We start from the raw sequence: 14,884 nt of genomic DNA on the forward strand, positions 1-14,884 counted from the left end.
GCAACCGGTCCCAGACTCCCATGACAAATCAGTGAAATGTCTCCAAAAGCACTTTCCGACTGGAAGATTACAATATTTTGTGAAGGAAGCCACCCTCAAACATGCATCAATGCGTGAGGCGTTATGAACGATAACTGGCAATTTTATGGCCCTATGTGAAGGAAACAATATTCACACAATGAAAACTTTAGATGCATTTTATTTTATACAATTTATTAATAATAATGAACAAAGAATCCACCGTACTTTCTTTTGCCTTATGACATTTGTTAAACTTCAATTCTGTTTATGTAAATGCTTGTAATTTTGAAACCTTTTGAACTGCTTCTACCCAGGACAGCACTCACTGGTAATAATGTGTGTCAGTGTGCGTGTGCGTGTGCGTGTGTGTGTGTGTGTGTGTGTGCGCGCGTGTGTGTCTATTTTCCAGTCTCGAGTCTTGCTTCTAGCTGGTCGTTGATTTGTCTCAGCTGGTTCTCAGTTCCTAGAACGTATTTGGTCTCCAGCAGCAGAGCTGGTAAACTGGATGCTCCATACTAGACAGAGGAAGGAGAAGAGAGTATGAGGTGTGGTTGTAATACTTCTCAAAAATGTATTGAGGGCAAAATGGACCAATTAACTAGATTACATTTTGGGTTTTTTTTAAGAAAAGACTCAGTTTTTACCATTTAATAAATGAGCCAGATGCAGTGAAAGTGTGTGTCCCTGTATGACACTAGGGGCTGGATTTTGAAGGTGCGTTTTACCATGTGGTAATACATAAATTGGCCTCGCTCTGCGCACAATCGTATTATGAAAGCCTTATCGTCCCGTGTTGAACGCACACACATATGGAATACGACGTTGCTGAATATTTTAGCATTGTGGGAGTGTCCATATGTTAATTATTTTCGCTTTGCGCAATTTGCTATTAAGCCCCTTGACCTGCGCATAACGATTAGACGTGGGTCTAGGCACCTCATAAACGCAAAAAGAATTTAAAGCACTGTTTGATTTTACACTTGAGCGGCTCTGGGACGCTGCTGGAGTGTTGCCAAGTCTGTTTATTATAAGCGGCTTCTTTTTCTGTAAAGTTGCTTGTAAATATTGGTAGTTGTGGTTGCTTTTCTTGTTTCTAAAGGTTTCTCCTAATGTTGTTTAAACCAGTGATCCTCACACAGCACATTCCCATGTCAAGGATCCCCAGATTAATGCATTTGCCCAACTTAAGGACGGCTAATACAAAAATGTAATTAAAATGTTACTTTTGAAAATAGCAGATCTACCAGCTCACAATGAATCACATTCATTCATTAAAACTATGAACTCTGACTGCAGGCGGATATATAATGATCATTATAACAATGTGCAAGAAAATATTTAAATTTTCTTTATATTTGTGGACAATCAAAATATGTTTTTTATTTTAATGTGGTGTCATTAAAATTAATCTGGATATAGCAGACTCACTATCTAGAAAATAAAAACATGGCACTTCATTTAAAATAGGTTACAGACCCCTGTTATATGCGCTTATTTTGGGATTATTTTTATAGACCTATTTACTTGTTTCTATGAGACATGGCAACAGCCAGCAAAAGACGCATCCATTCTTTTTGAAAGGTTGAGATTAGAAACGACCATAATTATTTCATTTCTCAACCTTAAAAATAAATAAAAACATCTCCATAATCCTTGAGAGGTTTGCTTTCATACGCTGTATCACACTCGATCCAAGTCTTCTTCAATAAAATGCTACGAGCGAAGACCATACCATCACGGGCATACGCACCACGCATTCAACTCATTACTCATTTCAAATATAATATAATTATAATTTAAATTAAAATATAATTTTACTGGTGTTTCTCAATAGAAACAACTTATTTTGAGGCATAAAGGTGACAGCATGCAGTGCAATAGGAATAATTAACCCAAATGTGACAAAGTCATATGTCATGTCTTCTATGGTGCCAGCCTGAATAAATGTAATAATAACGATCCCCAAAGTGCGCATTCCGTATGTGACATCAGCTGACTGGTAAAGAAAATAGTACGGACATGTTGATTGGGTAACTCTCAAACACGCCTTAAACACTCCCATGACTAATTCAAGGCCGTTTTGCGCACTCCACGGGGTGTCGAAAGCGCTTCTTAACATGCTTAAAATTGCAATATGACATACCTCACGCCCCCAGCTCATATTACTGTAATAGGTAAAACGCACCTTCAAAATCTAGCCCTAGGGCTGTATTTTGCCTGTCTTAAGTACCAGGTCTTATTACCTAACTTGAGTAAACTAAAGACCTGGAGGCGTGATCAATGCCATTTGGCTATTCTGAGTGGCCAAAGAGCATTGATCACGCCTCCAGGTCTTTAGTTTACTCAAGTTAGGTAATAAGACCTGGTACTTAAGACACGCAAAATACAGCCCTATGGGTGCGTTCGGAAATGTGCACCGGGAATGTGGTCAGTTTGTTGAGTGTGGTGGTCAGTGACATTCAGTGTGTTCAGTGTGCCTTATTTACAAACGACTACAGCTGTGACGCATTCACACGAATCACACCGGACAACCCCAGCTTCAGGGTAGGGTCGCTCTGTGCGGGCACTCGGCAGAGTCGGCACACCCGGTGCGCAGCGCACTGGATTTTCAAACGACAACGCACCGAGTGCACTGAATAAACGAACGACAAGAGAGCACACCAGTGCGTTCACGGCGCATTTCATACCCTTTTCATATCAAGGCCCATTATTTATTTTGCATTTGAGCCACGGACCACCATTTGATGATTTAGCCTCTCAGACCCAAAACTAAAGAATATTTTGTCGTTCAATGTTAGATAGGAGAGATAACAGGCAAACGATCAAAATAACAATTCTTCTACATTCTCTAAATTGTGTAGACTTCTTGTAAATTAAGTAATGCCGATGTTTAACAATAATGTAACTCTGCGTAAAGAGTTACATTTATAGTAGTTTATTTATACTAATCACCATCTTGCACACATTTTCGTAAAGCTGTCAAGTTCCCATGACTTGAGTTGAGGTCAATGTGCCAATATTTCTGCTTCCAGATCTTGGTGTATGTGCGACATTGTGCGTGTACCTCCTCTTTCTCTTGAGGGTGCGCGCTTCGGTGATCCAGGTATCGTTTGGTGAGCTCCGACATGCCACTGAGAAAGGTGCAGCTTTTTCTGACATCGTCCAGCCGCTGCGTCAACCTGGCTTCCTCCTTTCGCTTCGATCCCACCTGACGCTCCGTCCTATATAATGACCAAAGACAAAACAATTGTCCATCATCCTCTAGTCTGGCTGCAAGCAACTTAGATCACGCACATAGCATTTGACCATCTACAAAGCCTTGTGCCTCACACATTTCCGGATTTTGTTGATTCCGTGGTTTTCATTTCAATTATTTAATCAACTATTTAATCAGCATTTGAGCCTCGGACCACCACTTGATGAGATTTAAGCCCACCACACACCGGCTGCGACCGTCTGCGGCGCGGCGCGTTGCTGCGCGGCGCCGCGTGGCGCCGCCTGGAAAATAGAACTGTGTTCTATCGGCGCGCCGGGTGGCGCGGCGCGGCTCCGCGCGGCGGACGGAGCCGGTGTGCGTTAGGTTCATTGAAAATAATGGAGGCGGCTGTGCGCGCCGCGCGGGGGACGCAGCCGGTGTGTGGTGGGCTTGAGTCTCTCAGACTCGAGACATATGTTATCGTTGGATAAGATTTTGCACACAATTCCATGCTGTATTGATATGGTGCCATTAGGAGATATAACAGGCAAACTACATTCTCTAATTGTGTAGACTTCTTGTAAATTAAGCAAGGCAGATTTAAAAAAAAAATGTAACGCTTGAGAGCGTAAACTGAAACTAAATGGACATGTGAGGGTCCATTTGGTTTCATTTTTTGGTTAGTGAAATCTTCTGGTTATCTGGCTGTAGAGGTGACCGGGTGGAAATGGCAACTAGTGTGCTTGTCGACGGAACAGCTTCTTACGTGATCAGCTCATCCTTGACAGCCAACAGTCTCTGTCTCTTCTTACGGATCAAAAGATCTGCCTGACAAATGGAAAGAGGGGAGAGAGAGGGGAGTGATTACACAGACCCCATGCCAGGGGCAGTAGTGTGTTGTTTGCCACAAATGAAATACTTTCATGCATGCAAGGCATTGTATGAAATATTAATATCCCAATAGACACAGATATGTCAAGTTTCCACCAAGACTGAAATAGTCAGGGGAGCTGTTGCCACAGCAACAGTTACCTTAGCGTTGTCCCTCATTAGGACCCTGAGCTCCTTGGCAACGGTGATCTGCAGAGATCAATGAAAGATGAATGAGGTCATTGTGACCATGCGATTAAAAATGATGGAGCAGAGACAATAAAACATCAAAATAAAATAACCCAACAAAGCATTCAAGATAGAGATGTCCCGAAACTGTATCGGTATCGGAAAAGTATCGGTATTGGCCCTTATTTGTCATATCGGGTCATATCGGTATCAGCGAATATGCCATTCTAACCACCGATCCGACACAGGGGTAAGGGGTTGACACTATGGCACACAACACGAGATCTGTAGTATCGGCAACACTGTCGGTATTCGGTAACACAGAAATTGTGGTATCGGGATCGGATCGGGAACGAAAAAAGTCGGGACATCCCTAATTCAAGACAAAAATATCATCCAAGCACTTCATAGATGTTGTTGATCAACCAACACAGTTCAATGAACAGTCCTTGTGAAGTTCCTTACCTTCTTGGTGAGTTCCTCCTTGACACTGGAGGAGAATGAATCAATGGCCTTCCTGACTGCTTTAGACTCCACTGACTCTCTGCACACACACACACACACACACACACACACACACACACACACACACACACACACACACACACACACACACACACACACACACACACACACACACACACACACACACACACACACACACACACACACACACACACACACACACACACACACACACACACACACACACACACACAGAGTTTGGACTTGGTTGTATTTATTGACTAGTGATGGTAATGACTGTAATGTAACTAACAGAGGTAGTTAATTACCGGTACTGGTGACAGAAAGCAAGGAAGGCATCCAGCACCACCTCCAACTCAGTAGCTTTGCCACGGCTACGCCCCCTCTCCGTCTGCTGGTCCACACCGGGAGATTCTGAGTCCGTAGATACTTTTCAATAAGAACAGACATGTTCTTTTAAGCGAGTATAGAGTACAGTAAGCAGAACTTTACTTTCACATCCTTGACTAGGCATCGGGCGTTTAGACTGTAGACACCTTTTCCTACGTATATAGAAATGTAATGATAAAACTGTCCAAACATTTACTTGTCTTATTCATAGTTCTCCTCTGTTTCCGTGGATTTCGTCCATCGCTACTTGACTTCCTGTTCCCAGACCCATCATCAGATGAAGACTTTCTGTTTCTGGACTTTTTGGCAGAGGATTTCTAAAAGATGAAGCAAAAGATGCACATAATTAGATAAATGATGACAGAATATTAGAAAAAAGGAAAGGGAATGTCATTGGTTTACAAATCGAATTGCTCTACCATCTATCGACTATAGATTAACCCATTTGGGCGGGAACCCCTTTTGGGGAACCCCTTTTTTTGTTCTGCTTTTGGGGAACCCCTTTTTTTGTTCTGCTTTAGCTATTGAAAAATAGCAGATCTACAAGCTCATAGCGCGCCACTCGGTGGCTCGCTATGAGCTTGTAGATCTGCTATTTTTGAAAAATCAAAGAACGACTAACATAGAAACATAGCTTTTTCAGAAAACTGTCAGGATGTAGAAGACATTTTTAGAATCCGATCTCAGGTCAAAATGGGTTAAAGGTTCTGTTGAATTTCATGGTTATCTTTTTGAATGCAATGAATATTTACTAATAACAATAACACAAATGAGAAATGACAAGAAAGAAAGTTTGCCATTGGCCATTTGCTGACACTGCTCCAGTCCATACCGGTCCCGCATTCTCATCATCCTCGGACAAAACAGCTGCTCGCTGCCTCTGCTTAGCAGGACGAGGACTAGATCCGGACTCCTGGTTCTCCGAGTCGGCACCCGACATCCTCTAATAATGGGACACAACATGACAACAACACTTATGAGCAAATCTGCTCTGAAGAAGGCTACTGCCGAAACGCGCCAGCGTTCAAATAAACATGAGAAACTGCATCATACTTCCAAACATATTAGTGGTGGAGGTACGTCTGTGGCCTACTGGCAAACAGTGTGCATAATACATTTGGCTGTGATCAGTACAGCAGTTGTGAGATTATCTCCAAACACAGACACCCGCACACATGCTGACCCTTAGTGACAGCGAGTCTCGTGCAGAGCCACATCCTAAAGCAGGCATAACTTTATCAGAAATGACAAAATGTTGACATCAAACAGACAGGCTTCACTATTGTGTACTAACACAGTAACAAATGTTAGAAAAGGATATCAACGTTAACCATTTTTCCTCATCTTATTGATGCGTTACTGTATTCCTTATGGCCTTTCTGCCACCCACCACATGCTTTCTCTTCATCTTCCTCTTCCTCCCATCATTCTTCCCCTCCTCCGTCACACATCTGGCCAGTACAGACAGAAAGACAGAGATCACTGAAAATCATTTGTTTACTGTCAAAATATATATTTTTGGGCAGATGTCGATGGATTTGAAGTCTTGTTCTTTTACAAGTAACTGAGTGTGAGATTGGACACATTAAGGGTTTTAAGGTGTAAATAAGTGTTTCGTCCCTGTGGTTGCCAGTCGTCAGTGATGAGAAATACAGTTTGGAGGTTTTGTTTGACAGAGAATGTTATTAAATAGGTGTGTTTGTGTGAACAGCACACAAACACCCGATCTGGCTTTGACTCAACATGCTCTAAAGTCCTGGAGATTAATATCTCCAAGCAACTCATCTGCAATTGCTATGTGCTGAATTAGATAGATAGATAGATAGATAGATAGATAGATAGATAGATAGATAGATAGATAGATAGATAGATAGATAGATAGATAGATAGATAGATAGATAGATAGATAGATATCATTAGTAGTAGTTTTGAATGATATTTAGCTGTATTTCCTTTTTTTGCATCCGTCCTACTCCTATTTCTTTACTGCTGATTGACAACTTATTTCCCCCCACAGGATCAATATCTCCTATGCATCTACCAATCCATCCATCTGATTCATGCCAACTCCGACCTTAATTTGACCTCACCCATCTCCAGCTTTCTTTCCAGTGCTCTTCTTCTCCTTGTCCCTGGTTCCTTTGTCCAGTCCTCCTCCCTCCTCCTCCTCCTCTCCTCCATCCGTCCCTCCCTCCTCCACTCCATCCGTCCCTCCATGCGCAGGCGGGCTCAGGTCGTCTTCAAGGGCAGTGCTGTGGAGCTTACGACCTGAGCAAACCAATGTAGGAGTTCTTTGGTCTTTGGATAACATCATAACAGTGGCTTTACTATCCTGCTAAAGAGACCGTGTGATAGTGCTGGACAATTAGGGCTGTCACGATTACAAATTTAAGTTGACAATAATTGTCACACAAATAATTATGTTTAACGATTTTATTGTATTTGTGGCATTGAACATTGGAACATACGAATAAAGAATACATTTCTTTTTTCCTGGCAGATGTGACAAATAACTGAAATATACAAAGACATTACTGACATTGATTATTATTATATATTTTTTGATCTACCTAAGCTTGTAGATCTGCTATTTCAGCATTTGTTAATGTATTTTGTTAATGTACAGTATCTTCAACATGGAAACGATTATGACAAAATACTTGTGATTATTACGATCGTGTAATAGTTGTGACAGGCCTATGGGCAATAAACCGAAAATATATTTTAACCGACATTCAGGAACGATAACAGACTTGAATTAATCTAGCTCATGTAAGGTTAATGGATTCATTGAGAAGCAGGTTAAAGAAAGTGATACAGCACAACGTGTAGTCGTGTTCATGTCTCACCATAACTCTCCTGTACTGCGTCCAGGAAGCTAGCTCTGTCTATGGCGGATAGGTCGGGAGATTGCATAGTGTGCAGAGCCTCCTGTAGAAGGCATGCAACACAAAGCAATAACATCAGTCAATTTTGCCCCTTCACCACTGTGAAGACTGGGGTTCCATTCAGCCTCAGTGAGACCATTTGAGTGGTGTGTGTGTGTGTGTGTGTGTGTGTGTGTGTGTGTGCGCAAAGGAGAGATCATTCTTTCTGATTTTGTCTTATGGACTATTCATTCAGTTTTAGGTGATAAGGTGACCACAGAAAACTACAACATGACATCACGCTGTGGTGGTAAGCAATTCACTGCTCACCCAAACATCTCTCTGTTTTTACTAACCACCCTTTCGGTGGACACCTAACCTTATTACCTAAAACTGTAGTATGTATGCCCTTAGCCTTTGGAATAACACACCATTTAGTTTTAGTCCTATTTAGTCATGTCAACAAAGAAATCTGTTTCCAAGACCAGACACCAGACCAGACCCTGCAAGCGACGCGACAGCGAGACACACACACACACACACACACACACACACACACACACACACACACACACACACACACACACACACACACACACACACACACTTCTCCTAAGAACTAGAATCAGTGAGTGCCGTTTTTGCACCATCAGTCAAAGCTAGGTCGGTGCATCAGATACATATGGGTGACTACTATTTCACCTGGTCAGAGTGTTGGGGACCTTCATGCCTCTTGTTTCCTCTGGCTTTTTTGGCTCTGCAGGCATGAGGGGAGAGAGAGGGCGGGAGAGAGAGAGAGAGAGCAGAGAGAGAGAGAGAGAGAGAGAGAGAGAGAGAGAATTTGATTGTTTGTAGTATTTATTAACAGTTTGCAGAATGGTTACATTTCACATGAACTCACACACAACTCAATACAAAGACTGTTACTGTGGACGACACATGACTGATAAAGCATTACACTTGTTTACAACAGGGTCCACCATTTCAATTAATCAGAGAGAGCGGATACTTTAATTTCCCCTTATTTCAATTTGGCTCAGTCATATCAATATTTATTTCATGCAGTAATTAAGTGAATAACAATAACGCTACACTTACTTCACCATGATCAATTGTAAGATGACGACGTTCACAGTCGTGTTAACTGTGTTTTGGGGGGAAAGTTGGAAACAAATCGTATTTCTTAATAAAATAAAATAACACAAGCCAGTGAATGTTAGGTTGTTCGAAAACCAACAAGTAATATAGGAATAGGATCGTCTCCCGCAAAATACTTGTTTAGATAGACGTTACGGACGATACTATATCACGAATCCGGGGGGTGAGACGCATTTAGTTAAAAGCACGTACACAGCTTCCAGCTTCCATTGCAATCAATATAATGTAGACAACCACTACAGTAAACCCGTATATTAAGGATAACACGGGCTAAATAATTACAATTGAGCCCGCAAATTAATAAAACAGAACACATTACCGTCCCCCGCCCCCCCCCCCTCGCACACAATGACACATTCCGTGTTTCTTTCTACGGGAAGAGAGTGGGTTCATTGATTCTCTTCAAGTATTGAAAAAGGCAATGCGTTTGGTTTTGGTGGTGGTGGAAAGTGAGTTCACATCAGGTTCACATCAAGGCCCATTATTTATTCAGCATTTGAGCCACGGGACCACCATCTGATGATGACGACATATAGCCTCGCAGACCCAAAAACTAATAAAGTTTTACCACAAATCCATGCTGAATTGATGTTGGTACCACAGGAGAGAGACAACAGGTAAATGTCAACATCAAAATGTGTAGACTTCTTGTAAATTCATTTAAGTAATGCAGATGTTTAACAATGAGAGAGAGAGAGAGAGAGAGAGAGAGAGAGAGAGAGAGAGAGAGAGAGAGAGAGAGAGAGAGAGAGAGAATTTAACTCCTGAGAGTTAAATTATCTCCCAAGAGTTGAAGATCTACAATTAGGGTCCATTTGGTTACCAACTCTCCATCATTTAGCTGGGGACCACCTGGAACCCCTTCCTCGGACCACTGGTTGAAAACCACTGCACTAAATGCATTTACTTACTTAAGTACTGTATACTGCCTAAGTACAATTTTGACGTATTTGTACTTTTTACTTGAGTATTTCCATTTTCCAAAACAGTACTGTAGGCTACTCCACTAGTACGTCTCGGATCCAAATATATACTTTTACTCCACTATATTTATTTGAAAACGTTATAGTTACTATACTTGTAGATTGTGATTATTATGTATTATTAATACAAACCATACACTAACGTCTTCAATTCATATACATTTCCGCCATTTGAAATGAGTCGATCTAAGCTCACGGTGCGTTGCAATGCGACACATTGTGAGGTTGTAGATTTGTTTGATTGAATATTTTATTAATCAGAAATGTAAACAGCTGGTGCAATAAGCCATTAAGGCTGAAATGATAACACAAACAATTCCTGGGGGCTCCCCTCCTGTATCCTGGTCCTGTATTAAATTCATCAACATAGCATAAAATGAATGAACACAAGTAAAATATGTATTTCACAATATTCCATGTTTTTCCACATTTTCAGCTCACAGCAATGCAATGCATTGTGTATAGATCAGCTATATGAAGTTATAAGGTTAAAGTGGTTAAACTGACTTAGCTATTAACAGATTTCTTGCTGTGGACTCCCTGTTTCACTGAACCACTCTGATATCACCAATACATGTTTTATATCTTCTGTGGAGAAATGGACTCACCCTAAAATATATACTTTTTACAGCTCCACAGTCCTCGATGCCACACTTGACTTCATGTAATTATATGAAACAAAAAGGCTGTTAAATTAGGCTACACACACACACACACACACACACACACACACACACACACACACACACACACACACACACACACACACACACACACACACACACACACACACACACACACAATGATGATAATTATGTTTTGATGATAGAGGTTTAGTTAATACGGTAATAGATCTTTATTCAACTTAAATCATTACGTATACTGAGCTATGTCGACTGACAGACAGACAGACTTATGGGAGGACTTGTGTGACTCGGTTCAACCAGCTATAGTGTAGGAATCGCATCCCTTTCGAGAACCGTTTGCCCCACTGACTTCAAATTTGACACACATATCCCCACAGGGAGTGCAGTGCCTGGCTTTGAGTCGGACGGATCCATGGTTGTCCAGAACCGCCAAAAAAGGCCTCTGCTCCTGACCCAGGCTCTGGACAGGGCCCAAATTAGCCAATTGATCAACCCTATATCTCCATATATGGAGCTGGCCTGTTCTGACATCTGCATATACTCCATATTATAGCATGCCTGACAAAGAACTCCATATATGGGCATATAAGGGACACAGACATAATAACTGGTCTGGGTGGGGGATGCATTTCCAACTTGCATCGTAGGCCATTGCCCAACGGGCACCGCTGTAGTGTTTATAAATTATATAGAGGAAAAACATTCAATATTTCCTTCTATATACAGATGCAGGTATCATTGACTTGTTGTTAGACTGAAAGTGGGTGAAGGTGGTGGAATTATTCAGTAGTGCAGCAACACGTCTTTATGGCAGTGGTTTTCAACCTCTTTCATATCAAGGACCATTATTTATTCAGCATTTGACCCACGGATCACCAGTTTGATGAGATTTAGCCTCTCAGACCCAAAACTAAAGAATAATTTGTTGTCGTTGGATAATAGTTTGTCTACAATTTCATGCTTTTGGCAAACGTTTATCAAAATAACGATTCTTCTACATTGTCTAATTGTGTAGACTAAATGAAGTAAATTATGTAATAATGTAACTCTTGAGAGTGTAAAATGAAACCAAATGGACCCATACGGGTCATTTAGCTGGGGGACCTGGACCCCCCTGGTGGTCCCCGGACCACTGGTTGAAAACCACTGATCTATGGGGATTTGCTGGAGATTGGGGAAACTGTTCAGCCTGGTGGTGAGTGGTGACGAAGCACCATGCCGCAGGTGTTGACAGGATAATATAGCAGCCAGGTATCATGGGGGGTTTTCTGTTCCTTAGGGAAACAAACAAGCTCTCAGGTTCTGTTCCTGCAGGTTTTGCTCTATTCTTAGTGAAACTGTAGGCTACTTGGACTGCTTTTATTCCGTCTACACACTCTGCACCAAATCTCTTAGCCAAAAGCAAATTAGTTATAAGGTTAGGATGGGCCAGGTAGTTGAGAAGAATATTAAAACACTCATGGCTTAAAGGACATCTTTGAACATGAAGATGTATAGAGTTCATGAAAGTTAACTACATAAACATTGTCATCACTGCTGGAAGAAGTACAATCAGTAAATGCACAAGCAACCACACACATACATTATTAAAACAGAACAGGACTTAACATAATAGACACGACGAAGCCTCTAAATTTAAGTTCATTGTCCATGTGCAGGATATATAAAGAATCTCCTGCCTGTGTATGTTTTGGGATTTTCTCTCTTGACAGGCTGGATGTGTGCCTTGTCAGCTAAGGGCCCTGGAGGGAGCGGAGCCGATGATGAGCCACTAGTGTTGCTGCTGAGATGCACCTTGGTGCGCTACCCACGCCAGTCTGTCAGCATGCCTCGTTCCACCGCTCTGCATGTCAGCACTCCTGTGTCCAAGCTTTCCCCCACCATGGACCATGTGGTGAAGGCTGGTGAGTGGACTAGAGAAGGAATTTAAATGCATCGGCCATAATGTATGTGTACAGAATCAGAAATGGATTTATTTACCTGTGTAAAACTATGTGAAAAGAAAAGGGTTTATTTGTCACATCACAGGTTTACAGGTGTAAAGATGTGGGTGAAACAAGTTATTTTTTCGTATGTGCGCCATCATTTAGTATTCTGTGAGAAGAGACAGGATAGAGGTATAGCTAAATGGAGAGATAATATGTTAAATAAAACAAAATTATATTTTACAGATAACATATGTGATAATTTGTATACAATACATGGTGTTTTAAAACACTGCATCATATTATGCAGCCAATCACCCTCTGCTGATCATATCACCCGGCTTTGTCCTTGGGCACTGCAGCGGGGAGCCATGCAGACGGTGATGGTGAGGGTGATGATGGACTCTATGATGGCAGTATAGAAGTTAACCAGCATGGTCCTTGGGAGGTGGAATTTCCTCAAAAACAGTCTCTTCTGGGTCTTTTTTGCAATGATATAGCATCATGAAAATATTTGATACAGTATATTTCAAATATATTGGCCAGTACCAACATTGGCCAGTAGAGAGCGTAAAAAGCAAACCAGAGGGACAATGAAAGCGGTGTGCTGCTTACTGCTAGGCCAGTTCAGCTGCAGAACAGACATGACATTAAACTGTGAATTGTGACTCAACAGTCAACATCAAACAGATGAGTGAAGTGCTTGAGAGATACAGACTGCACTATGGTAACAGTAAACTCATCCGTGTAATCCATGTATGTAGTTACCTTTGTATGTATCCAGTTATTTGGTTCCAAATGTACCATTTTTTGTTTATCGATTCAGGTCTATTTGAGCACCCTTAGAGTTAAAAAAAAAGCTTGGATGAACATAATTAAGAAACACATATCTATAACTTATAGACACGTTTTTGTCTTGTGTGCACTGTAACTACATTAATAAATCACTTTCAGCCTGGTTTTCCCTATTTTTGGGCATATGTCAAATCTTTAATATTTGAAATACGGTGGTCACTTTTTTTGCAATGCCCTAGTTTTACAGTTTACACACCAACAATCAATAGTCTAGCAATGTGTGCTGTCTCTATCCACAGCTCTCGACAAATCCTGGGCCTTTTCCACACCAGACACCCTGGCTATGTTGTCAGACAGGTGAGGTAGGCCTAAATGCTCTCGCTCAAAGTTTCCGACCTGCTGGGGTACATTTACTGCTGGACAGTCCATCACAGGGGATAGAGAGACTATTGTGTACTGGCCTAGTGCATGTTGAACAGCTTTTGTAATGAGAATGTGTTTCTAAAGAAAACTGGATACATGTATCATCAAAATTAGCCCCCCCCCCCCCTCCCCCCCGCAAAAACGTTGATGTTCTGAAAATAGATTAGATTGGACATGTCACCTTGGCTTTCAGCAAGCCATACCACATCAAAGAGAAGGTGTTCAGTTCACCTGTAGCTACTGGTAAACATTCTTCTCTCGCAGGGCCACTACTGAACTGACGGAGGTCGAGCTATTCCAGTGGCAGTCTGTGTGGGAGTTTTGGAGAATAGTGGTTTTAGATGTCGTCATTGAGTGTGACACTTGTGTGGGGGAGCATTTCAGAACATTCCGTGGTAGTGTTTATCTCTGGAATCAGCATTAGGTCAGCAATTGAGATAATACATAATAATTTACTGTGTGTGCGTGTGCGTATGTGTGTGCGTGTGTGTGCGCGCGTGCGTGTCAGAGAGCATATAGCCTAGGTGCATACATGCACATTCACTTGTCAATCACACTTAACATATCTGCATGTGAGGGCTTGTAGGAAAAGATGTTCTCCTGAAACCGAACGCAAGATAATATTGTCGGAGGAAACTTTAGATGGGTGAGTTTCTTGGAAGCTCTTTCGCTTGAAACCTGCCTGTGTTTATTCTCTCTTAGGACGGAGACACAGAACACTAGGCCACAGCAGAGACAAAAAGCCACTGGTTCCTGTTGTTAGCGGAGCCTGAACATCTGACGTGAAACCTTCCTCCCACTGATGCTGTTTCTGAATTAATTAACAAACAACTATGACAGAAAGCGGACTGTACTGTCTGAACACATGCAGTAAATAAACAAATTCCTGTTCTTACACTACCGTTTGCGGTGCCTTAGCTGTTATAGCTGAAAC

The 14,884-nt window shown here is 41.6% G+C and overlaps 1 protein-coding gene across 2 annotated transcripts; it reads right to left on the bottom strand.

The window, feature by feature from the left end:
- Nucleotides 1-199: 199 nt before the first annotated feature.
- On the bottom strand, nucleotides 200-9,402 carry cenpu (centromere protein U). Of its 2 annotated transcripts, none has more exons than XM_080759859.1 (13): nucleotides 9,118-9,402; nucleotides 8,722-8,776; nucleotides 8,002-8,083; nucleotides 7,243-7,420; nucleotides 6,543-6,603; nucleotides 5,985-6,095; nucleotides 5,349-5,469; nucleotides 5,071-5,191; nucleotides 4,742-4,820; nucleotides 4,250-4,297; nucleotides 3,984-4,045; nucleotides 3,086-3,242; nucleotides 200-536 (listed from the first exon to the last, which is right to left on the bottom strand). In XM_080759859.1, the coding sequence occupies exons 1-13, from the start codon at nucleotides 9,123-9,125 to the stop codon at nucleotides 420-422; spliced, it is 1,200 nt and encodes a 399-aa protein (XP_080615985.1). In that variant the 5' UTR covers nucleotides 9,126-9,402; the 3' UTR covers nucleotides 200-419. The 2 variants fall into 2 exon arrangements, with proteins under 2 accessions (XP_080615985.1, XP_080615984.1); XM_080759858.1 differs by having other exon boundaries at nucleotides 5,343-5,469; nucleotides 5,985-6,062; nucleotides 6,513-6,603.
- Nucleotides 9,403-14,884: the final 5,482 nt, after the last annotated feature.

This window comes from Protomyctophum bolini (assembly GCF_963924005.1).
Source record: "Protomyctophum bolini genome assembly, chromosome: 3".
NCBI lineage: Eukaryota > Metazoa > Chordata > Actinopteri > Myctophiformes > Myctophidae > Protomyctophum > Protomyctophum bolini.